Source organism: Zonotrichia leucophrys, chromosome 3 (assembly GCF_028769735.1).
Source record: "Zonotrichia leucophrys gambelii isolate GWCS_2022_RI chromosome 3, RI_Zleu_2.0, whole genome shotgun sequence".
In the NCBI taxonomy this organism is placed as follows: Eukaryota; Metazoa; Chordata; class Aves; order Passeriformes; family Passerellidae; genus Zonotrichia; species Zonotrichia leucophrys.
The window spans coordinates 61,714,954-61,741,171 of record NC_088172.1 but is presented as its reverse complement, the minus strand read 5'-3'; the positions used below and the strand labels follow the sequence as shown (position 1 = coordinate 61,741,171).

The 26,218-nt window shown below is 38.4% G+C and overlaps 1 protein-coding gene across 4 annotated transcripts in view; it reads left to right on the top strand.

Moving 5' to 3' along the window:
- Positions 1 to 2,684: 2,684 nt before the first annotated feature.
- ACTN2 (actinin alpha 2) overlaps positions 2,685 to 26,218 on the top strand; it is a 67,163-nt gene continuing 43,629 nt past the window's right edge. For all 4 annotated transcript variants that reach the window (XM_064706981.1, XM_064706980.1, XM_064706979.1 and 1 more), the window contains exons 1-2: positions 2,685 to 3,094; positions 25,807 to 25,921. In XM_064706981.1, the coding sequence (XP_064563051.1) occupies positions 2,960 to 3,094; positions 25,807 to 25,921 (250 nt within the window). In that variant the 5' untranslated portion in view covers positions 2,685 to 2,959. The remainder of the gene's footprint in view (positions 3,095 to 25,806; positions 25,922 to 26,218) is intronic.

Here is a 26,218-nt window from a genome sequence, read left to right as displayed (position 1 = left end):
TCCACTTCACATTTGGCTCTCTTTCCACTACGGACCTCCATTCATATGCTTCTCATTACCATCCACACAGTTAGTTTATAAAATTAAATTAAAGTAGTAAACAAAATACCAGATACTCCTCCTAAAGCTCCATCTATAAATATCTTCCCTGCCTACTCATGCTGTCTGATTAAGAGACAGTAAGCAGTTAGAGAACCTAGAGCAGGTCAGATTCCATCAAGAGAGGCAGGATTTAAAAAAAAAAAAAAAGGGGGCTACTCCATTTAGCTTTCTGTTTCATAGGTAAAAAGCCCAATGTTCCCAAAATGCACAATGACAATGTTGAAGCCTCCTATTTTGACATTTTCAGAATTAAAAAGATTTTTCATTCTGAAATGTTTTTTGATCCAAAATGGACTAATATAACATAGCCAAAGTAGGTCTTGAGACACTTGATTTTTAAAATTTCTCCAGCTGAGAGATACTATCGTTGTGGCTTTTGGTTCCTAGGAACAACAGGAATTTTTGTTTTGTTTGCTTTGTTATCAAGTGGTGTTTACCTATGTACCAAGTAAAGATAAAAATGAACAGTACCTTTCAGCAGTGGCTAGCTGTATTTTGAGAAAATCCAGTTATTTTATGAACAACTTAATAACCTTCTTTAAGAATTCTAGAAAATTTGGGTAGATGTCCTTTGATTTCTAGAAATCCAGACATGGATCTGATTCCAGTCCTAATCTACAGTGTTGTTGGATATTCTTTGTCAAAGAAATTCTCTGCCAAAGCAACTCAGTTTTTATTTCCTGACTGGGGTGGGAGCCCTGGCCCATATTAGAGGGTGAGGACCAAGAAATAAAATGTGGGTTGTAGCTAATACCTCCCTGTGTGAAGCCATCAGTACCTGTAAGGCTCACCTGTACTGCACATGGGGACTAGTGCAGAACCATTTCCATCCATGTAGGTCCCCAGACATGGCAGTGCCAAGGAAAGGCACAAAGCTGGTTCCAGTGGCTCCCCTCTAATGAGGGAGTGCATGGAAGGTTGCAGGTTTCATCAGTGCAGGAGAGCTCTTTGCATGGGGGACAGCTCTGGGTCACAGCATCACAATTTGTGTGTGCACTTGTAGGACCTCTCTGACTTTTTCCTGCATTTCCTCTTGAAACTTCTCCTGTGCTCAATATAGTGAATAAGAAGAAATGGTTTTAGTGACTCTGAAGGCTTGAATTATCATTTAAGTGATTGCAGTTAGACTTGTATTGAAAACCAAACGTGACTACCAAGCTATAAAAATAAACACACAAGTTGCACCAGCATACACATAATGTGTACAGACATGAATTATGTTGTTTTGTAATTGCTATTTGATCTGGTCATGGAGTATCCGAAGAGAATGCTCATTTGTGTTTGAGCAAAAAAGGCTAAGCATAGCATTTGCTTTGGTATGTAGATAGAAGTGTAGTAACCTGGAGAGTATTTGCAGTGAGCAGGTGAAAAGCATGTGGTTCTGTCTGGCTGCTTAGATTTAGAATTTCATTTTTAGACTGTTTATCTCACAGTATGTACATCAGTCTTCAGGAGTTCAGCTTGCTGTTATTGCATGAATTGTTTCAATTCTCTTCTGGATTCCAGTTTGCAACATGGTGCTGCATTTACCAAGTTTTTTTGAGCCGAGGAGTAGGTATTTTCTGTGCATGTGTGCATATTTTTTTATATTGCTTGGAGTTAAGGGATAGAAAGTGAATTGGAAGAAAACAGAGCTTTAGCTAGCAATACGAAATGAAGGGTATATGCTGTCTAGGTGTAAATTATCCTGGTTATTCTTTCCCATTGGTTTGGAGACCTACTCAGCCTTTAATGAGCACAGTGTTCCTTTACACCTGATTTTTGTAAGTTGCAGTTTCCAAAAGCTCAGCTTGAGGTGAGCATTTTGGTTTTCTAGGTGAGGTTGGTATTGTATGCAGCGTGGACACCGCTAGAGAAGATGACCTTGGCTGATGATAGGTGCAGGCATGAATGACAAGCTCCATGAGGAACGTGGTAAACTTGCCAATTCCCAGGAGAAACATTGTTGCCAAAGCAACTGAAAGGAGAGGGCACGGGAGATGCCGGACATGCTTGCCGGGATCTTTGATCTCAGCGCTATCCTCTGAGATTTTGCCCTGTGGAACGCACGGGCAAATGGCTCCTGACGCACACTTGTGAAGTTACTGGCTCCACAGAGCTTTGTATGTGCTTCTTGGTGCCTGCTTTTGGATTTACTGAGCGTGGTTTTTGGCGAAAAGACATGTGGTGCTTTTTAAAGTTGTGTTTCCATGCTGTCTGGTTAACTCCAGACCCATTTCCACTGGAAAACGTTTCATCACTTGGGTGTCCTTGCTGGGCTGGCTCGTGTAATCCTTAAGCTGAAAGTGCGAAGCGGCTCAGGGCGGGACGCGGGCTCAGACTAGCGCTGAGCGGCGTCGGGCCGCATTAGCAGATGGCAGGCGGGCCTCGGGCAGCAGGAACCGGTGTCGGTAGGAGAGAAAGAAAGCGAAGCAGAGGCCGGGCAGGTGTCGGGCTGGAAGAGCGGGCGGGCATTGCGGCATTAGGGCCGGCCGGGCTGGGCCGGGGCGCTGGGCAGCGCTGCCCGCCCGGCCCCACGTGACGGCCGGCGGGGATAATAAGCGGCGGCAGCGAGCGGCGCCGGGCTCCTGCGCAGGGTCAGCCACAGGCACCGGCAGCACAGCCGGCAGGGACAGCACACAGCGAAGCAGCGAGGGAAGGTCATCACAGGGCAGCGCCTACCTGCCACTCTCAGCCTCTGCTCTCAGCAAGATTAGTCAATATTCGTTTCCTGTCACCTTGCAAAAAGAGAAAAAAAAAAAAAAAAAAAAAAAAAAAGGGAAGGAAAAAAGACTCTGCTACCTACAATCTCCCAGCAAGTAAACTAAACTTAAATCGTAGTAGAAGCCAGAGCAGCTGAAGCTGATCCCCGGGCAGAATGAATAGCATGAATCAGATAGAAACAAACATGCAGTACACCTACAACTATGAAGAGGATGAGTACATGACCCAAGAAGAAGAATGGGACAGGGATCTGCTCCTGGACCCAGCATGGGAGAAACAGCAGAGGAAGGTCTGGAAATAATGTGTATCTGTCTGTGTGCTTCTGTGTGGAATGATGCCCTATCTTACTGCCATGCTGTGTCTGGCATTGTCGGGGTTGTACAACTGAGGGGCTCTAATAAAATATATTTTATGTTGGATAAACAATTTCTATAATGTATAGTAGCTATGCCATATTTTTAGTTTAAAGCATTCAATTTTTTAATTCTGAAGTGAAACCTTAAATTATTATTCATGGGAGGCAGGAGTTTATTTTTGTATTGCACTGCAAATATTCTGTCAGTACCTCTAGATTTATGTATAAGTATTTCAGTAACTTTCAACTTCACTTCCTGGATCTTTCCTTCTGGAAAGCAGACTCTGAATTAATGTTTGTGCCTGATTGATTTTCAAAAAAGTAAATTGCAGTTGTAGGCAGAGATGAATAAGACTTCAAAATTAGTGTGCAGAAAAGTTTGCAATATTTCTGAAAGCAGACTGAGAAGTCACTTCTGAAATTGTGATCTTGCAAGTCAGCTCTTATTAGAATTTATTATTTATCTCCATTCTGACTGAATGACCTGACAAGGAAAATATTGCCCAGAAATATATCCAGGCTATATTTGGAAAACTGTATGTCATGATTATGTTCCTATATGCCAGTTCACTGTCTGGGGGACAAAACCCAACAACATGTCTGTAAACTCCTTGGAATACACAGTTTTAGAAGAAATGCTTTTTGCCTTGTAGGTGTAAGAAAACTATTGTGCCACCAAGTTCTGCCCATGTTCTTTTTCTTAACACAGGCAGAAATTATGATCCCAGCTGCAGTCATTCAAAGCTTTAGTACTTTAGTAATATTTCCAATATCTAATTTAATGACATTAAGTTTTAAGCAGCACATGGAAAAGAAAGACGAAATAATGCAAAGGATTTATTGCTTTCTAATTTAAAAGGTGATGTTGAAGTCACAGCTGACAGATCTGGGATTAAAAGGTTATCTGCTGGTTACAAGAATGAAAAAAAGGGAGAGAGTGAGAGACAGTGCTCTGGACAATAAGGCTGAATATGCATTTTGCATAGAAGAGCAGCTTAAGTAGAAGGTGACAATTTAGATCTAATGACAGTCTGTCCCACTGTTACACTTCTATAAAAGCTATACTGTAAAAATGTAACTATAAAAGTTAGAGCTGTTAGAATAGTTGGGGCCAGTGAGTTTGCTTTTCCATTAACATTTGTAGAAGCAATATTTTCCTCTCAGATTTAGCTTGTAGCTTCCCTCCTTCTGTTATCTGTAGCTGGTTTTGTTCATTTTCTTACATTCAGACCTGTTCAGATGCTACTCTGTGAGGATAAGGGGAGAAGTTCTAAGTTGAAGTTCACTTTTCTTGATCTGCCAGCTGCTGCAACTACTAACGAATAATTAAGTTGTACTCAAAGCTGGTGTTTGTATTAATTTGGCACTCTTCAGATGGTGAACTATACTTTCATGTTTTATAATGAGAATGAAAATTATATGAGTGCTGAAGTGCTTTAGTGATTTGAAACTGCTCAGCTGTAAGGGGTTGTGTTACATCTGATAAGGATTCAATTGTCCAGTATTTCAGAGAAGGCTGTTTTTGAAAGAAAATGGGCAGGTTACTAGATGCTAATGCACTCTAACGCAGTTTTCCTTCAATGCAGATAAATGTTAAAAAGTAAAGAGAGTTTGGACTAAGTAGACATTCTTATAATAAGTCTCTTGATTTTTACCGGACAGCAGGGAGCAATTAAACTGCATTGAAAATTTTATGTTTCCATTCCTCTGAACAAGCAGTACTTCAGCAGAAAGTCAAATTTCCACACTGTCAAATGAAAGCAGACTCTGCTTTGCTTCCATAGAGAATGTGGTTTTGCTACTTAATGTTGCCAATTCCCAGGGTTTAGTTTTAATATTAATGTGATACCATATTCAAATAAAATTTACAAGAGGGGATCCTTATTCTTCATCTTGGAAAGAAATCTGAATTTATTATTACATGAAAAGTAAGTACTCGCATGATAAAGGGCTTGATAAACTTTGTGGAATGTCAAGGCTTCTATCTTTTCCTAATCTGTGCTAAGACAGTTGCAGAAAGTGCTTTAGTTTCCTTATTCATTAGGAGAAGACTGCAAGTACATGAGCACAGGTCTTTGTTCTAACTGGTAATACAATATTCAGAAGTGATCTTGGTGGAGCCCTGGCAGTTGGCAGCATATATTTTCTATGAGATGGTCTTGGAACAAACCAAAAATAAATGCCATTGTTTCTATTGTGGGCTGCCCTCTCCAGACTTGCCATTTCAGTGATATGCCTGGTATGAAATCTGTCAACAGATGCTGGTAACACATGATGACGTCCATAGGATTACAATGGAGGTGACGCCTAATTATAACCATGGTTCGTAGAATATTATGGTCTGCTGTAATCCAGGCTCCTTGGTGGTCGCAGATGTCCAAAAATATATGAAGAGCACTATAGGAAGGAAAGCTGAGTTGTAGTTTAGCATTGTCTCTCTGAATGTGAACAACAATTTCAATTACTTACTTGAGGTAATATTTTTCCTGTGTCAACTCAGGATGTCAAGAAAGTGCAACAATTTGATCATTTTTGCATTAGGCACTCTTGGCAAAAAATTAAATGTCGTTAGGCGTTTCAGACAGCAACTTTCAAGAAAGGAAAAATTATATTTTGGATGGACATGGTGTCTACTGTAGAAAATAATTAGAGAACCATGGCCTTTGTGTCTCTTGAATATATAGATATGTACTATGTAATAGGAGACTTCTGAAGTCTGCTCCTTGACCCGTTACACTTCCACTGCCCATGTGTGCTAAAACAGCAGCTGAAAGATCCATGGAAGTGGCCCCTTGTTTCTTCAGTGCCACGCAAAAATAAAGTATTGGAAATTAGAAAGCCTGGCCAGAGAGGGTGGAATTTTCTTCATTCTGCTCTGTAACCCTAGACAAGGTCAACTCACTTCTGACCTCAGTTTTCTCACTGGTAGAAAGAAGGACAGCAGTGATATTTCTAAGAACTGGTGGAAGTGGTTTGTTCTATGGTCTGTCAGACTAGAGATCAGCTGTCTTTTAGTCCCTACCCTGCAGGACTGGGGTGGAAGTGGAAATCATACTAGCTTATAATGGAAGATGTAAAACATGATTTCTCTTTTCTTCATAGTAAATTTATTTCTCAAGTTTTCTTGAGAAGTTCAACAGACTCCACAAACCTTTTAGTTTCACTACCCCATATTTCAGCAGAATTAAAAGGAACATAAGGAAATGCAGCATCCCTTAGCTTAGGAAACCAAAGACAGCAATGCTCCTTGAAATGCACACACACTGTATTTTTGCAATGTTTTAATCTGCCAACACTGCTTGGTTAGCCATGTGTTTAACATTGCTCTTGCCTATTTGCAATAAGTAATTATAAAAGTGAGTGTGCTTTGTAAAACTTCAACATGAAATGTCGTTTGTTAGATTTCCAAGGAAGGTTGTAAAACAAGAGTAGTCCCTTTTTTAGCACAGTTGTATTGTATTGTAGGGCATTAAACTGAACCCACATATTTAACATATGTCTTCTGCAGTCATAAAAACGGGAATGACACTATTGCCCGAACACATGTAAGGAAAGAACTGGGAACATGTCCCTTGCCTTACTGCCATTGTTACAGATGGCTGACCTTATTCTGGCTTGCTCTGTAGCCCTGGTATCACTTCTTTGTTAATGCAGAAGGGTTTTAATGTAGACGTCAATGTAGATGATGACCATTTGGATGGTGTTATTTATGCTGGTATAAAATAAACAAGATGATTTAAAATATTTATTTACTTTGATATTGCCCTTTTTCTGAATGCAAATTTACTTGATGACACTGAACGTTGTACATGACTGAGGACTTTGGAAAAGATTCTTAAGGCTAAAAGCTGTCTTTTCAGTCTTCAGCAGTGCATATCAGATTGCTTTTCAAGTGTGACCTATAAGGATTTATCTGCATTACCTCCTTTGGCTGGTAATATAACTCCTGTTGTCCTTGCAAGGAAAAAAAAAAAAGAAAAACCCCAAAAATTTGGAAGTCATGTGTATGGCAAATTATTTGGCAGAAGCTATCAAAACTGTGGATTATGGACAATGTTCTTATTTTTATGTTGCTGCAGCTTTATTAAGTTCAGCAGGTTTGAGAGGTTCATTGCAGCCTGAAAGAGAAATTGACCTTGTGTTCAGTCTGACTTCAGAGTCTATAAATAGAGTTACAGTCAGTATCCTGGATTTACTCTACAGTTTGCTTCATCTTCTATGGATGGAATTTAAGTTGCTTTCTTATCAGAAACCTCTTCATGTAATGATTCTACTGGTGAGTGAGAAGGCAGATGTAGTGGAAAGAAACAACTTCATTCTTCACTGGGCAAGAAAAATAAGCAAGGATGAACAAATGAAACATAAATGTAAGGTGGAAGAGGGTTGGCAGGAGAGGCTGGATGCCACCAACAAAATTAAGTTCTACAGAACCACTTCTCATGGACTTACAGGCTCCAGATTGAAAGAGTTGTGGAGAATATAATGACATTTTCAATGTGTAGAGGGCATTCCAGCCTAGGTCTTCCTCTGTTACTGAGATTATCTGGAAATAAAGTTGGCTTGGGTTTTGGTTGGTTTGTTTGTTTTAAACCATGTAAAGTTCTTTCCTTGAATAATGAGCCTTGGGGTTAGGCTCATATGGCAGACACAGAAACCACCACTAGAGGGTTTTTACTGGGATGGCACTTTTTACCCGCTTGGAATACCAGTGGGATTGTTGAGAAGGCATGGATTCCCCTCTGCAAGCCAAGCAACATGAGCAGGGTCTGGACATGAATGTAGGAGGTGTGAGGAAGCAAAAGGTCCTCTCCTTTCGAAGAGAGTATGAAAACTTCTCATTATCTATTGCCAGTACTAACCTGTTAACAGTTGCATACTTCTTATAAAGAAGATATTCTTATGAAGAGTTGAGGAGCTTTAGAACTACTTTCAGCAGGAACTACTTTCAGGATATGCCAGAAGGAAAATCATCCAGAGTCAAAAGCAGAATGATAATGGAAAAAGCCATGTGCCACGGTACCATAAGCTATTTCACATGCTGAGTCCTATGTTGCAGTTCTCTCCCTCCCTTACCTTTTATGCAGGTAATTAGGATTATGAAGGTGAATTGGGAATTCTGTTGGCTGAAATGCAGGATTTTCTATTACTATTAATAGTTAAAAAGTGCCAACAATTCCACCTGCTTTAGACATTTTTCTCCCCTGGTGTTCAGCAAGTATTTGGCTGTCTTGTATAGAATAGCAATGTCTTGCCAAATGATCCATGTTACTGTAGATGCAGACTGCACCTTATGAAACTGAGGTTTCAGCATTCCAAGGCCAAATGCTCCTCTTTTGGGTGCATCAAGAATTTTTTTTCAATGAATGCCAAAAGCTCTAGCATTAAGAACACACAAAGAACATCTCTTGTTGTGTTCTAAATCTTACATGCATTCTCAGTGGGAGATGGCCCCATAGAAGGTCTGCTGAGAACTTTGTAGTCAAAAGACAAACATATTTTTTTTCTACAATCGCATGTCTTGATTTCTCAACATATACTGTAACTGTCCAAAGTATTAGACACTGATGCGACAGAAAGCCATGGAGTGGCAATTTCTTTTGTCCTATGAAGAGCTGCCATGAGAGTAGAAGTCCCTGTAGAAATAGGGAATGTGTTTATGGCCTGTTCTGTACAATTTACCTCTTAGAGATTAATGCTTTTTAAAATAGTAACATGTTAAATTCCTCTTGCTGATGTTACTTGCATGGAATGGTGCTTGAAAAGAGCATGCTGAAAGGATAGTGGAACAGTAATATTTTGTCTAGGAAGCTGTCAATAAGGTGTGCAGCCCTGAATACTGTGGTGCTGGTATATAAAGGAAAAATCAAAGAAAACTATTATGAAATTCACTTTACTAGACACGATTATGTAGCTATTTTGTTTGAATGGGAAGGTTTTCTTTACGAGTACTAAGTGAGAGAAATCAATATATTACTCAATATTATGTTTTCTATTTAAACTCAAATGAACCTCTCAATGTTGACCAATTCCAGGCTCTGTATGCTTTAAGTGTTGTCAAATTGATAATTCCTACACTCTCAGTTTAGCTGTTAACTTCCATTGACCCCCAAATATCTGCCAGCAACAGATTATGAAAAGAAATTACCAGAACCATTTTATAATGGGAAGCAAAGGCTATTTGCTTCCTGTACTCATAGATACACACCACAACCTCCCCTGAAATTTGTATAGTACAATGTCTGTCTGTAGATATGCTGATCCAATTAGTAAGACAATAAGGATTGGAAGAAAGTATGCATCTAAGTGGGTTTCTATAAGCTGCAACCAATGTGCTTAAGAGCTAGAGAAAAGCTGTGTGTTAAGCAGCAGACTTTGCAATAATCTCTTGGGGGTGGGATGTCTGCATCTTGGCTGAATCTCTGTTGGGGTCACTGGAGAGCTGAAGAGAGAGGCATGGAAGGTGTTTGCTTGGAAAGCCTCTGAGAGATTTCAGCCCTGGGACCACAGTAAAAATGAATCCATGCCTATACAACTTCTAGCCCTGTGCAAACAAAAGCAGGGCTGGAGTAAATTCTGTAAACGAATGAATTTCAGTAAGAAAATATCACGACACCATCATCAAATTAAGCTAAAACAGCTTTACAAAATGAACTTTGACTGCTTTTGCCCAATGAGGCCAGGTCAAAATCTTTCATTAAAACCCATCTGTCCTCTCACAAGACAAAAGACGTCATGATGGAAAAATCAGTTGCCAACAAATGCCTCACATGAATTGATCGCTGTTGCATAAATTCTCATCTATTTAATGACTTTTCATTTAGCTAGTGATTTCTGAATTGCACTGTGCAGTTCTACTGATTAATTTCAAAAGGACTGAGCATTAAGATTTTCTTTAGTTGCAGATAGTGATTATTTAGTAGATATTAGTAGTATTTTAGAAATTTTACTGCAGACCCTGCTTACAGAAGAATGCATTGGATTTGCAGCTGGATTGCAGGTAGATGTGATGCAGGAAAAAACATGTCAATGAAATAGAATTAGATGAGAATTTGTGCTGCTTTGCTTTGCCCCAAGTCAAAAAATGTCCCTCCTGTGTGTTGTTTTATGGCCTTACAAATAAACAAATATAAAAGTGCTTACACAGTTGGCAAAGTTGAGTTGGTTTCAATGGCTTTACTGCCAAGCATAACTTCTTCTGAGCCATAATTGTTGGGATAAACAATGTGTAGCTGATGTGGAATTCCTCCACTGTGAGCACTGAGAAGTTGCTGACTCTGAGTGAACATCTCCTTTATGGCCATGCATTCTTTACTCTCAGCTGATACCAGAAGGAGAGTGTATTCACACTGAGTACTCAATTTCTTCCTTAATTAAATTTCATTTCTCGTAGTCTGGGGTAATTTTCACATCTTCAGTGTTTAGGGAACACCATTTCATGAAATGCAATGATAAGAGTGTGTGATGTTTGTTTTTAGATCACTGGATTTGTTGGTTTGAAATACACCTCAGACTGAGAAACTTGATGAATAAATTGTTATCATAAGTATACAGGTCCTATACAATGCTGTACTTCTACACCATAAAATCTGGCAGGTATTTAAAGATAGAAAGTTCCTATTTTCACATAATTTAACAGCAAACACAGTGTTATGATCACCCTCTGTGCCTATTTCTGTACAGAACCTGTAGTAGCTCTTCCTGCTGGCAGTACAAGGAACACTTCAGTACAGATCAAGGCAGTGTGGTCTCAGTAATCCTCAAACTGCTGGTGTGAAAGGCTTACAGGGCAGGTGTTACTGCTCTGCAGAAAGAGACCGAGGCAGAAGGCTTAGAAATGCAATGATCTCCTTTTATGCAAGTGTCTCCTACTTGAAATGGTAGCTTGTAGAAATGCACTTCATACTTTTGAAGGCCTGTCCAGAGGGAAGCAGAAGGTGACAGCTGTCTGGCTGATTTTTAGTTAGTTTCTATAATTGGACCTAAAATTTGAGTGTGCACAGAGGGGAGAAAATAAATCCTAAATTTCTGTCCTAAGTGCAAGAAAGGGCACTGCTGCTCCTGTGTCTGGTCCTGGTTTTACCCACTTTTGAGTTATAAGGACACATTTCTTTGTCCATGTCTTCATCTCCAAAAGAGTGGTGGTAATACCTTTGTGCTGGCTAGGCAGATGGCAGTGATAAATGTTTACTGTACTTGATATGATTAAGATTTTCCATTTACTTCAAATGGTTTCTCCCAACTGCTCTGAACTGCCAGAATTCCTTCAACTTGAAATCTGATGTTTGTTTTTATTTCTCTTCAAAAAACGTGTACGTTAAAGAAGTCCAGCCGTCCATTTCTTTGGTAGTTTGCAGAACCTAATTTAGAGCAGACAGATTCTAATCTTAACTGCCCCTCTGAAAAGCCTTGCTCACCCCCACTACCATAGCAGGAGTCTGTGGAAAGTGACTACCCCAGGCTAAATTTAGCATCCATGATTATTCCTTGAGCATCTAAGGAAACTCATTTTTTTTATAGGTGTTGAACACCCAGGCATTTCCACTGACGTCAGGAGGAACTTCTGTCTATTTTGCACCTTTGAAAATCAGCCTGCTATTTTGGCAGTCACAGAAAGGCTTAGCTATCTAGCATTAAGTGATTTTTTTAAACTCTGTTTTATATTTAATCTTGGCACCAGTGTAACTTTTCACTGCTGCAAGACTTAAGACATTGCACTCTTTAATGTGAAGAAAACTGGTACCCAGCTGCATTGAATTCAAATTTAAAAAAAGAAAAAATCCCAAACACCCAACTATAAATGATTGTGCAGCTCTGAGGTTAGAGGAGTTCCTTTGAGCTATGAAAACCTCTATAGTCCAAGCTCATCTCCAGCTCATTTCTGGAGAGTAGTTCCACTACAAGTTTTCTTTGGCAGAGTAGCTGATAATCCTTGACTCTACTACTATCCATGGGCTTTCAGTCCCCTTCATTTGCTGGTACAATGATTTTCTGCTATATACCAGATCATGGAAGAAATTTGAGGCAACCCTCCCTCTTCTTAATGCCTTTTAATCCTAAATAATTTCAGCAATGTGGTTTGCAGTGCAGCCCCACAAGCAGCTGTATGTGTGCATGCACATATTATGTACAATGCACTTGTCACCCATTTGGCATTCTAGTAAAAGACAAGCAAAACACCAGACATGAGACTGAAGTTGGTTTTCTTTCCTTTTGTCTAAGGCCCTCATTTCCATGATGGAGCACAGGTCCCAGAATGGCTCGTGTTGAAAATAGAGAAACCATAAACAAAGAATTGTTTATTTAGTTGATAAAGCAGTTTGCTTATCACAAACTGTCTAAAACTGTTGTTTATGCCTTCTGCAATTACAGTCATCATTGTTTATTTACCCATCTATTCTTAGTGAAGTGCTTGAGAACTGGTTACTTAGTTAAATTTCTTATTCATATGTAATCAAGTCATCTCCTCCAGAGATCCCAAGTAATGTTTTGCTATTTATTCTTAACAAAAATGTAAGTAATTTAGGAACCTGAGCTTTAGCAACTCTGAAATTTGTCTGAATGTCTGCTGTCTTATAGGATATTTTAAATGTTTTAGAAAATGGTATTCTATAGATAATGCCTCACAAAAATAATTAAAGCATAAACAAATTAACCCAGTATGTTTAAGTTTAACCACAGAAATAATGAAATTATTTAAAAATCGGTTTCTTAAACCAAGCATGAAATAAAAATTGAATTTGTTTTTAGTCAACAGTTACAATAGTAAAATAATTCATATGGACAGATTATGTGCTTTGTGTATTTAGAAATACTACATTGAGTAACGTGGCATATATGCCACAGAAGAGCCTTTTGTTGCATAATTGGGAATTAATGTATGAGATCTTCCTTTCTCTGTAAGGCTCTCAGCTGAAACCTTAGTTTAGTTTACAAATGAAAGTAGATTTGATTGTCTCCAAATGTGCTACATAACAGAGTGCAAAGACAACGTTTACTGTGTAAATGTTTTGGGATCTGACTATTGACATATTTTCCTACCATTTATTGGTGTCAGAGACCTAAGGATGTGTGTTTTGGTAAGGGTAAAATTGAAAAAACTTTCAGTATCTGTCACAGCCTGCTTTTATGATTATGGAAATTCTTTAAAAATGCTGCTAAATTGGGTAGGAACATAGTTTTATCCCACTCTGACTGTATTGACAAATTTATAATGTATTTACTTACTCACCTGGCAATGTAGTGTATAATTACTGGATAAAGATAGCATGATGAAGAAAATCAACAGAGAAAGCAAAGGAAAGACATTTAGAAATCCAGTCACCTAAATCCTGCATTAGCCTACTTTAATTAATCCTTCTATTTCCAGAGAACATACCTTTAGTTCCTTCCATACTGTAATGTTCTTTCATCTCATCCTAAATAGTATTTGGCCATTAAAATATGTATCTGCTGAAACAAAACTGTTAGCCAGTGCTGTCTGTGATAGTTCATGAGCTCTTGGGAAACCAGGAGGAACAATATAAGGTACAGCTGGTGGAAGAAGGACCTAAGAATGGAAACAATAGGAGATCCTGTCTCTTTACTAAGAAGGTTCATTTGTCACTGACAGGGTAGTGACAAAAAATGCATGTTCCTTGTTTAATACACTTGAGAGAAAACCCCAAGCAGTGTGAGGGGCATTGACTTCCCCTTTGAAACACACCAGTGGATTTCTCCCTTGAAGATCCAACACAGGATCCTTTTAGGATTACCTGTACTTCATTTTCAACTCCCCACAGGGAGAGACAAATGAAACACAGATTGTTCTTTTCTTCTGTAATAGTGAAGAAGTGGACAATTGGAAAAAAAAAATAGAGGGAGAGAGAAAACAGTAAAATGGCTTGTCTCAAATATTTTATCATTGCTGAAACAGTTCCCTTCATATCTGCTGGCTTTTTTAATGCAAATCTTTTCCTGAAGAGAAAAGATAGTTTATAGTTTGCTGATACTCTTGTGAAGCAGAAATACAGGAAAGGTGGTGCTTGAAAATGAACTCATTCTGAGCCAAGTAGAAATGGGTGAGTTTCTTTTGACTCTATGACATTTCAACTTTTTGTTGTATGTTTTGGTCCCATGACATATGAAATACCTTTTCCTATGCCTTTTTTTTTTTTTGGATGGTTTTTCAATATTTAGATGCTTTGTCTAACTAGCATTTCGAGTGAGGCTTCCCAAATGTCACTTTGCTCAAAAGTGATCCAGAAAGCACCAGAATGCAAATAGGTCTCTACTCCATTTACTGAGCATACCTTCAAAAGTATCAGGAAAGTATCAGTCTTAATTTTGTTCACCCAAGATCTGTATATAAAAGTCTTGTAGAGAATAAGAGAGAAGGTACATGGAAAAGAGATATTTAGGAGTGTGCATCAGTGCTTTGGGGTTTCTGACAGAACCTACACACTTCATGCTCTGCAAGCTCTCTGCTTGGGTCCCTGGTGCCCTGCCTGACTGGTTGAGGAGGGGTATTTGGACAGCACTTTATGAGATATGAATATGTACCTCTACATAAATGCAAAGATGCAGTCTTTATTGCATGGATGACTGTACATTTCTTTGTGGCACTCAATTTTGTGCAGTGTAGTGGCAAATCTGTTTTAATGCCCTGACAACTGGGCAAGAAGTAATTTATTTCTAGGCATGCACTGTGGGGTTCTGTGGCATAAAGTGATTGGGAATGCTGTGTAAGATGTTAGTAGCCATACTGCTGCAGGTTCTAATGTCAGGCTTGCTTGTTTATAGAGTGTACATGCAAGCTCTGCAAAGTGCAGTGTATCAGAGCAGAGAATATTTGGTTAGGGCACTCTAAAGTTAGCTTACCCTGTTAGAGGGAAATATTGTTGTGCCATGCAAATAGCTGGCAGTCCTCAGAGGTTCAGGCTGGATGCTGTGAACTCCCTGCTGTGCCGTGTAGGAGTGCCCTGGTTCTGTCAGAAAGACACAGGTCCTTGTGGGGGATGCATCTCTATTTCTGCAGATTTCAGTAGGAGGCATTTTGAAGGGCAAAATTTGGCAGTGCTGCATGTAAAGAGAAAGTCTCCTGTGATTTGTTAATTGCTGAATTAATACATGCTAGAAATAATATGGTAAATTTAAAGAGATCAGCATGTTCATAAACTTTTCCTTTGAGGGAAATACAAAGTCAACATCTAAAAAGAAAAGATAAAAAAGCAATTGACCAAAAATGGATTATTCAAAACTTTCCATTTGTGTTGTTCCATTGATTCCTTTTTTTGCATTGTGTTTGGTTTTGTTTTTAAAACTTTACTGCCGTTTAAGAACTGTGTTCTGAATATAGCTGATTCACAGATAATTTTTTCACCAATATTTGTTTTTTGAGGATTATGAAATACAATTTCTTTCACTTTCTACAGCATTTTATGTTTTCAAAATATACATGAGACTCTGAAATTCACTCAATTGTAAAGATTAACAGCCTGTCTCATCCTGCATTTAGAGATTTCAGTCCATGAAATGTATTTATACTTCCTTCTACTGTGGGATAAAGGTTTTAGACATGTAATGAGGTTTTATAACTTGAAGGAACTTGTACAGAAAGCTGTGGAAGAGCAAGAACTCAAACACTGAGTCATTACTCACAGTCTGTCTTTTCACTCTCACTGGAGAATGCAATTTAATATGGGGGCTATTATAACTTGAAAATTTGTTAGTAATTTGAGAACTTTGTTTACTTCTTGGACTATACAATTATTTACCATTCTCTAAAGCTAATCTTCCACATTGAGAATGTGCATTGAATAATGGCATATAATCCAAAATGCAGAGGTATTAATTCTGTTATGATGAGGTATTAACATACCTGTTGGTTTACATAAAAGGCAAAGAGAGCAGAGTCATCAGAAGACTGTTGTGCAACTGTAAATGATGTTATGCATATTGTTACTGAAGTAGAAGGGAAAATGAAGAGTTAACATCATTATAAACAGCAAGGGATTGCTCCCCATCACTCCATCTGGCTACTGTGAATTATCCAGGGCTGACATAATATAGCTGGTCTTGAGCATTTGGCCAAAGGATTCTCATAGAGTATTGTTGGGGACCATCTTTTTTCCAAGGATTCATGCATGTGATGTGAATGAACAAACTGTACTGCAAAAATAGTCATTCACATCCAAGACAAAGCTGACTTGCACTGCTTAGCAAGGTGGTGACATTATTAATTAAAAGCCTCAGTATTACAAACCCTTCCTAGTGGAATATTCTGATAACTCCCACACCCCAGCTCATGATGAAAGATTACCTTGTGCTGAAGATGGACTTTTAATTTATTGGTTGGGAATGTGTGGCTGATGGGAACCTTTCACTTTTAGGTCAGTGTTTTGAACCCAGGCCAGGTGAGTAAGTGACAAGGTTGCTAACACATGCAGACTGTTTGGTAATATCTATGAGGTGAGTTGTAGGCTCAATTTAGCTCTCAGAGGGACAGGTGTCCCCATCACTTAAACCACCAGAAATGGCAGCTTCATTGGAGGTGCCCAAAACTGACCTTATTAGTGAGAGGTAGGGACAGTGACTTTTCATCCTAGAGGTGAAAGCTAAAAAAATTCCTGTATGTGAAAATACTTTCTCAGATTGCATCTGTGGGGTTATTCACAGTCATTGCTATTCTTAACAGTTCCCTGAGCTACTTCTTTCTCCATGCTGGAGAGGCTGGCACATTCACTAGAGAGTTTAAGGAGAGAAGAATAATGGCATGTAACTAGATTTACAGTAATAGAGAACTGGTTTATACTAAAAACCTCAACTTGCTTTTTAAATGCAGAATTAATGTTGGATGACAGTGTACAGATACTGAAGATGTTGGTAGTTATGTGTTGTTTTCTGTCTGTTCAGAGTAGGTTCTGGTTTAGATTCATTTTTTCACAGTTTTCTATTTACAAGACATTTATAGTTTTGTCAACTTCCTAATCTCTCCTGCTACTCTTTCTTTATTGGGCTTTTTTTCAGGATAGTGTTTGAGCATCTCAAAAACAATTATTAATTTCCCCACAAAATAGTGCTGTGGAATATGGAGGGTTTATTAGTATCCTTGAATACAGAAGTGGGATGCTGAAAAGCACTCAGCTATGGCTAACATTTGCTCCTATTGTTGTGAAAAGGATTATGGTCCCTTGTGAGGAATCATGGGTCATCATTTGCTCAGCATTTAAGACAGTAAAAATATTTTAAAAAATCCTATTTTAAGTGCCTTAGAGGCTGTTGCAAAGCTGGGGAGAAAACACAAGTGTCATGATCTCTTCTCAAGGATGACAATACAGACCTCAGGAAAAGTGTGTACCCATAAAACAGATAATGGAATCCACTTTTTTTTGTTGTTTGTTTAGTTTCCCGTAAACACTCTTTTGCCTATTGACTTTGATGCTCCTTTTACCCTCTGTTTCCTCAACTTTGTTTTATTATTGTTCTCTGTCTTCATCATCTTTTCTTTTTCTCTAGTATCACTGACAAGTCTCCAATATTAGGTTTCTTTTTGCTAAGGGAAATTAGAGGGTCATATGAAAATAGAGGATGGAAATGGGGATCACCACTTAAAGAACACCCTGACAGAAACAAAATTTACAGCTACCTTTTGCTTGCCAAGTGCTTGGATTCCTACAAGGGAGTTGCTTTCTGCTGAGTGACTTCTTTTTTTGTAGTCTTTGGATCACTTATCTGGCAGGACACAGTCTGGCAGGAAAAACTGTCTTCTTGATATTCTCCCTTTTCACAGCTGCAGTGTAGATGTCTGTTAGGATATAAATCTTCCATGAAGATCATAGAAAGTACGATTGGGAGAATCAAGACTTCTTGCTTATCTGAATCTGGCTTTCTTCAAGTTATTTCATTGATTTGTTAAGATGAGTTAGAATTGTAGCTCTGACATGAAACATGCTTGCAGACCCATGGTTTTGTTGTCTTACTCAAATGTGATAAGCATGCACCCTGTTCTGTTATCCATATGAGTAAGTAAAGGGCTGTATAGGAAATGCTTCAGGGCAGATTCCTACAGACATCTGTTTAATAAGCTCTTCCACTTAGAGTGGGCCACTACTCACCATTAGTAGGAATAAACACACTTTTTTTTTTTCCACTATGGTTTTGTGTTTAGTTTTCCCCTTTGATAAATAGCTGCCTGCTATTGCAACTGATTTAGGTACAAGAAATAAAAGAGATCTGCTTCTGTAGAGTCTGGGTGGAGGAGCTTTAAAATACTTTGGCTTAACCAGTGCAACTAGGACTAATGGCTAGAGTCTAGGTAAAGTCGTGAGCAGAGGATGTGTGTGTACATAAATGCAGGCTTAGAACTGTAGTACAATGTTAGTTTTGCTTGCTTGTCCTTGGAAGTTTAATTTAATACAAATTGGATGGAGCAGAAGCTGATGCTTACTTACCTAGTTTCCCACTTTCATGTAAACAAAATATGCCAGACCTTTTGTAGGACTGTGTTTCCCAGTTTTTTTATTCAAGTTGCCACATGTAAATTTTTCACAAACCATTCTGGTCTGCTTAGATGATAGGGGTGTGTTAAAAAAAATATTCAGAATTCAGAGAACACATCAGAAGCAGGCAGGAGTGGATTTTTTTCCCCCCTGACAGTTCCTTTGTCTTTCTAATTCCTTCACCTTAACAAATTGGGTAGCTTGCAATTGTTGTAAAGATAAGAATGAGTAAAAAAATCTCACTATTTTTATAATGCAAGATAAAACCATACTCATGCTTTAACTAAAGCTTTTCATAGGATCCCTACATCTTTTATTTCTGTTATTTTTCTGAGTAGGCATCTCTTACATGCATGATGCTTGAAATTCCAAAAATTAAAAGTAGATTTAGACAAACATTTTCCTATGGATGCCATGCATGATGCTTGAAATTCCAAAAATTAAAAATAGATTTAAACAAGCATTTTCCTATGGGTCCTAAGTACCTTTTAGTTTCAAATGGGATTTTTAATATTGCATAGGTTCTCACTTCTGAAATATCAAATTTTTTGTTTGAAAATACGTTTTGAATAGGCAGAATCATTTTAAATTGAAAAAAATACTCCAACAGGCAATCCTATGGTACTGTGTGTATTTTTAGAAGTCACATAGTTGGATTTCATGGATGCATTCTCAAACATTTCTTAATGAGTGTCATCAATAGTATTGAAAAAGGAAGGGGCTTCCTTCAGAGAATAGAGCTGTTGGAGCATTATATCAATTGTCTGAACACTTGCCTAAATTTTCACATTTATGCCTGAGGCTTCTCTTTTGCATGTAAAGATGGGCTTCTCTGCCTTTTCCAGCTATTTCAGGTGATCCAATAAAGATATCTGCTTGCTCCTAATAAACTTGGCAATATTTTAATTGTTTTACCCTCTTCAAAGACCTTGTGAAACCTCTCAGCTTCCTTCCTTTCCTTCCTGTTCTTTCCTTAAGAAAAAAGGGCTGAGGTGAGGATAGTGCAGGCAGTGATCCATACTAAATTCTCCATGCAACTTGCTACCACCTGAGGTTTTTTTTTTTTCAGTTTAGACCATTGGGGAAACAAAGATTTTCTCTGTTGTCTCCTCTGAAAGAACTAATGTCACTCACTTTGTAACAAAAGGCTTAATAATCTTGACATTGTTCAGGGGTCAACCTCGCCAAATTATTCTTCAAGGGCTATTTACATGCTCTGGGTGTTTTTTGGTAATAGTGATCACTGTAAAACAGACGTGCAACCATTCAGTACTGGAGGGAGTTGCATGTTTTACAGGAAACCCTAGACTCACATGGGATTAGGCCACCTGCTTTGCAAGGACTGAGGGCTCCCCAGGCTCTTCCATGCAAGCAAAATGCAGAGTGCCAATAAGATGTGTCCAAAGTCCTGTGTGATGAATGCATCCCTTTGGTGACTTCTCCTGGGAGTGATAAAACTAAGGGACTGGGAGGAAGTTCCCTGAGTTAGCAGAGCAGATCTGCTGACAGTGCAGAATGTGCCAGCAGATCATATCTGACACCATCTGTTCAGCTATATGGGTGGATGTGCTGGAGCAGGAAGGGCTTACCCCAGCTTTGGATTTGGGGTACTTGTGTTGGAGCTTCTGTTCACTTCCATTGTGAGATGGTTCTGTGCTTATCCTTTCTGGCATTCCCAGGACTTTGGCTTTGACATAGTGCCTGTGATTTCAGGGTTTCCTTTTAATTCCATTTTGGAATATGCTAAACATTTCCCCTATCTTAACCTTCATACCATCCTTCACAATATTTTCCCTCTGCTTCACTTGAGTTGTTGCTATGCTCTGCTACATTTGGTGTTAAAATCCCACATTGCTTCCTGATGTTCTCATGTGATCCAGTTGTAGTGGTGAAGCACCTCTGCTGTTAAAGTTGTTCTAGTTATTTCACCAACATATGCCAATGTATTTAGGTTTCCACTGCAAGGGAAAATCAGAGCAAGGGAACAGTTAATACTAATTAAATCCAACAGCTAAAATAGAAGATTTTATTTCTTTTCAAGTCATAAAAATATACTAATGCATGTATACAAGTATAGCTGCTCTAGATGCTCTAGGAACAGCTGAAGGTACCATGTGTAGTTATTGGTTTACATCAAGCTAGTTTAAAAGTGATGTTTTAAAAATTTTCTGCTGCATTTCACATTCCAGCCTCTTGGGAACAGAATAAACAGTCAAGAGAACAAGGGCCAACACAGCCTGTATCCTAAGTCCAGAGAAAACCCCTGATTCTGCAGCCATCAGAACATGCTGTGGACACAGGAGCTAGGATATCATGTTGCAAGTTCAACTTATATTTTAAAACATGGATAACAGTCAGATGGGAAATTCTTCAAGGGGAAACCTCAGTCTGGCCTACTGGGAATGTTCTGGCAAAGCTCCTTCTGTAACACCCTTGTCATGCACTCAGAGCCCAGTAATGTTCTGTATAATTGCAGAGTGAATCACTGCATCCCATTTAGCCTAGAAGTAATGGAGACCCTCAGCCAACACAAAGAGAGAGGAAAAGGCCTTTAGAAGAAGGGCTGTAAAGCAGTTTAAAGAAACAGCTCTATCAGACTGAAATAATTCAGGATAATATGTATGTAAACAATTGTGTTGAATAGTTGTATTTGAAGTTAATTTTAGTCAGGTGAATTCTCCTGCTCTAGTTATTAGAATTTAAGGTCCATGAAAAACAAATTGTGCTTCTGTTTTCCTTAGAAAACAGAAATACTAAATTTCCAATTCAAGTAAAACCAAATTATTCCTTTGAGCAAGTAGCCTTTCTTAGGCTACTGATAGGGGTATAGACAAGCAGACACATGGCTTTTGAAATAAATAATAATTCTGAACACTTATAAATACTACAGCAGACAGAAATTGATTTGAGTTGGAGTGAGTGAAAGGCAGAGTTAGCCTTGATGAGATATATGTACTAAATAGAATACAGGTCCCAGTGCTTCATTAGGCTGGATCCACTTCTGAATTTCAATGCTGAGGGCAAGTGTATCCCTGTGCACCCAAGTTCTACTGCTGCTTTAGCAATATTCATTATGGGCTTGCTGTTGGTGCCAAACTAGAAATTTACTTTACATCTGCAGGAGGTGGAACAATTGTCTTGACTCGCCAGTATTGGAGGATGTGGTGACTGTTGCTTTCTCAGTTGTCTTGATCCATATTATTACATGCATGTGTGAAACTTGTTATCATAGCATCTTGTTTTCTGGCTTTGAGCCACTATCAAAAGCAAATTATCATTACACTCACATAAAAAGGACATGTGGACGTTCCCAGAGCTGTAGGACAACTCATATCTCAAAGGCACCATTTTCCCCTGCAAAGTGTGTTATTCATTGTGTCTGTGTAAAAAAAAATATTTGTACAAATTGGGCATACCCTATTCTTTTTTTGGCATTAATTATTGATTGATAGTTAATTAGGAATACATCCTTTTGCTGCCCCTTTTGCTGCAATTTTATTTGTCTGAGAATTGTGAAATTAAGTGGCCTGAGTAAATTACCAGGTAAGAGTTTTTCTCCCATAGGTAGACACTTTGCCATCACAGATCTGCGAATTGTGGAGAATATGCTATTGGCAGTCTTCACAAGGAGGCTAAGTGGGCATAGAACATAAACTGCGTTCTCTTTCCTGGAGTTACTGTTTTCAAAATAGACCTGTGACAGCAGTAGACAATTAATGGTGCATTAAGAGAACATTCACCTGTGGAACTGAAAGTTCTCTAGCTTCCTTCCCTGCATCCTCTTTTCTAGGGTCTCTCCTCTCAGAATGTTAGCAAACTTTCTTTTGTAATAACAAACTTTGAAAGGAGAAAATTTTATTTATTTATATTTTCAATTTGTCGAGCCATGGAGAGTAAATAAATCCTAAAAAGAAATGTGTAGCTTTGTAGACATTTATTTGTGTTCTTCCTGGTATTCAGCTTGGTGCCTTAAGTCCTGCTTTGTTTCTCTGGGCAATCTGATACTCTGAAATGTTCTGTACAGCTCAGCAGAAAAAGGAATTTGCTTTGTCTAAGTCATTTAATAGCTTTTAAATCCCAATGGATTACAAATTTCCAGGGTACTATATGCTGGCTGTATCTTGATCTCCAGGACTTGAACGTGCTTTGAATTGTTTCTCAATAACTATGAATAGAATTGTTAGTTAAAGCCAAAGCAGTGAGAACAAGTGGTATCACAGGGATGAGGGTTAAATAAAATGTGGATTGAGGAAACTGTTTAAATCTGCAAGCTAAATGGTGCAGTAGCCTTCATGCAGTCATTAATGAATTGCATCACTGAAACACTTCCCTAAGAATCATCTCCATAACCAGGTTTAGGCCAGGGAGAAAGAAGCTAGTTTGGAAGGCACCAGGCTTCAGAAGCCACACACCAGGAGTCTGCTGTGAAGTGCAGCGGCATTTCCATGCGGCACAGGACAACTGTTGGAAGGGGACAGACACCACCAAGGCATGGCCGGGGGCACTGGTAAAACAGAAAACTGAGCAACTGTAGTTTAAATAAAAGATGTAACTCTCTTATTCTAGATATAGAAGGTAATCAAAACTATCTAGATACAGATGGTCTAAGTAAAGACTCCAATCACAGCAGAGTGCTTCAGCAGAACTTCTTATCTCATTGATGGAGGCCTTGTGGTAATTCCAAATTTATCCTTCAAAAAGCTACAAATGCAATACAACTGGAAAGAATCTTAAATAACCTACAAATATAGAAAAGCAGATCATAAAAACCACTCTGTCATCAAACTATTTCTTGAAAACAGTTTGACTCAGCAGTAGCAGCATCTTTTCCTTGTCTATATCACAGCAACATAGGCTGATTATTGTCTACATAGAAAGAATGACACTAGAAAACCATTTGTCTCTCAGGAAATTCAGTGCCATAAAAATGTCAATTTTCAAGGAAATTATTTAAATTATTTGAAAATGTTGTGATCTTTTGATAAAACTTATGTTTTGTATCTATCAGTGCAGCATCAAGCAAGTGAATTCATATATATATATATTATATGTATATATATTTGCATGTATATGAGCTAAGAAGTGCCAAGGTCCTTTTCTTCTTAAGAAACTGAGAAGTAACCTTCTTCACAGTAGGCATCAGATTCATATTTTAAGACTTCTCAACCAGTGAGGTTGTTGCCATTAAACTCATAATTAAATGAAAAATGAGGAAAACTCATTTACTTGAGTGGTACAAGGTGAACATTTATCATAAATATCTAAAAGAAGAGATGGAAATGGCTGAGGTTTTTCTCCAACTTCGTCTCCAAGTTTATTATGGTGTACTTGGAACAGTTCTACAAACTGCAATAGCATCTGCAAATAAGCACATGCCCATCACTTAAGCCTAATTAATGAAAGGCTCATTTATTTAATGTTCAGATTTCTAATATTTATTGCCAAATTGCCATACAAGGTTCATGTGCATTTACCCTCGAGTGCTTTTTTTTTTCTGTATTGCCATAGTATTATTCCTTCCAGGAAGCTCATAATAATTTTTAATGTTTGTAAATGACTTAATGTGGTGCTAAGCCTTTTGAGATACATACCACCAAAACAAGATACTGCTTGAGGCAGAAAAATTAGTCTTGTGAACTGGATCCTAACCCTATAATGATCCAAATGAAATGCCATCCTAACACTCCATCATGTCATGCCCCGATGGTGGAGGTGCCTACAGTCTGTGCTGTGAGGATTGGGATGCTCTGGTTTTGGGTCTCTCATGAGCTCAGTAAAGCTGTTTACCTTAAAATGAGGAGTGTTCTGCCTTCCTGAATGGGAGCAAACATCCCTTTATTAAAATGTGTTTGCAGATATGCTTCAGCTGCAACCTTACTTATCCCTATGTGCGCACAGAACAACTCACATTCCTACCTACAATTCATCCTCTGCACATCAACATGGACCTCTGCCCAGAAACACTTCCAATGTTTCTTCTCTCTCCTCTTTTTTCTGGGTACCTAGAGGTAGGGGCTTCACTGCACAGCTCTGCCATATCCATAGCACTTCTTGCTTCCTTTCGATTCAACAGGAGATGACAAAAGGAAGCTGCTCCTTTCAGTGTAGGAGCACTGAGAAAAGAGCCCAGTAAGCTGCCCATCAATTCTTCACAGAAACTGAGTCAAGCCCAACAATAGTCACAATGTTATTCTTTAACAAAAACTTGCTTTTCTAAGATTGGACCACTTGGCGAAGTTCGGTCCATGTTTTATTAAGGTATCAAATCTGTCTAGAATTTGTAGAATTTGATTCCAGGGGAGATCTTTGTCTTAATCTACTGGCCTTCCTTATTCTGTTTCTGAGAGATCAGAAATTAAATAGTCCAAAGAAAACAGTCAAGAATAAAGAAGGCTAAAGGGAATTTCTTATTTACAACTGGGATATATCTTGTTTCTTTTAAAAACATTAATTCAAATAATCAAAACCTGCAAATTTGATGTAGCAAAAGAAGGGGAATTCCAAATATCTGATAATTTTAAGAAGCTGAAGTCTAATTTACTAAAAAAGTTTAGTAACAGTGACTTCGTTATATAAATAAATACCTGCTAAAATACCTAGTAAATGCAAACTTGCTTTATGTATCTTAACAGACACTGAAAAGCAAGGACCATTTGTCAGAAGGCTGAGAGAAGTAATGGATATTTAAAACCAGACTAATTTAACTACTAAGTTTTATAGTAGCCTGTGTTTTGACTTTTTTCATACAAAAGGTAACATGTATATGACCTCTGCAATGGAATTAGTTCTGCTTTTCACCTCTGCAAGTTAAAGCAGACTTGGTTACTTGCTATGGACACAAAAATATCCATGGTTGCTTTTGTGGTCATTTTTCTCCTGCAAACTTAAGTATCTGCATTTCTGTCCAAGTTTTGCCTTTATGTGTAGAACTTCTGTCTGGAGATGCATCTGCAAGCAGAATCTAGCACAAAATTGTTTCTATTCAAGAAATTCTTTGCATCTTCATGAACATCTGGGGTAAGAATTTTGTACTTGGCAACATGTGTAGAGTGAATGGAAGCTGGACATCCAAATTTCAGATACAGTATTTACTCAGATGGCTTAGCAGTTGTTTGAAAATAAGTACTGATAAGTTGTTGATAAGTATTTTTTTTTAAATTGCTATTACAGACGTTTACAGCCTGGTGCAATTCCCACCTCAGGAAAGCTGGCACACAGATTGAGAACATAGAAGAGGACTTCAGAAATGGCCTCAAACTGATGCTCCTCTTGGAAGTTATCTCAGGTTGGCTAAAATAAAGTGTTCTGTGTATTTACAGCACATGAACTGAAACACCCTTAAAGGAACAAAAATTGCTAACGATTCAAAACAGTGAACACAAACTCTAAGTAGACTGAAAAATGAGAAATGAAACACACCGTAAAGCAAAAAGGAGGGGAAAAGAAACTCTGCTTTTTGCTTGTCTCCAGAATTTTCTGGTTTGTGCCTGTGTTCCAGGATATCTCAATGTATCAGGGCATCATTGACATCACAATGGTGCTGGACAAAGCAAAAACATTGAGGACCTTGTCTTAGCCTCTA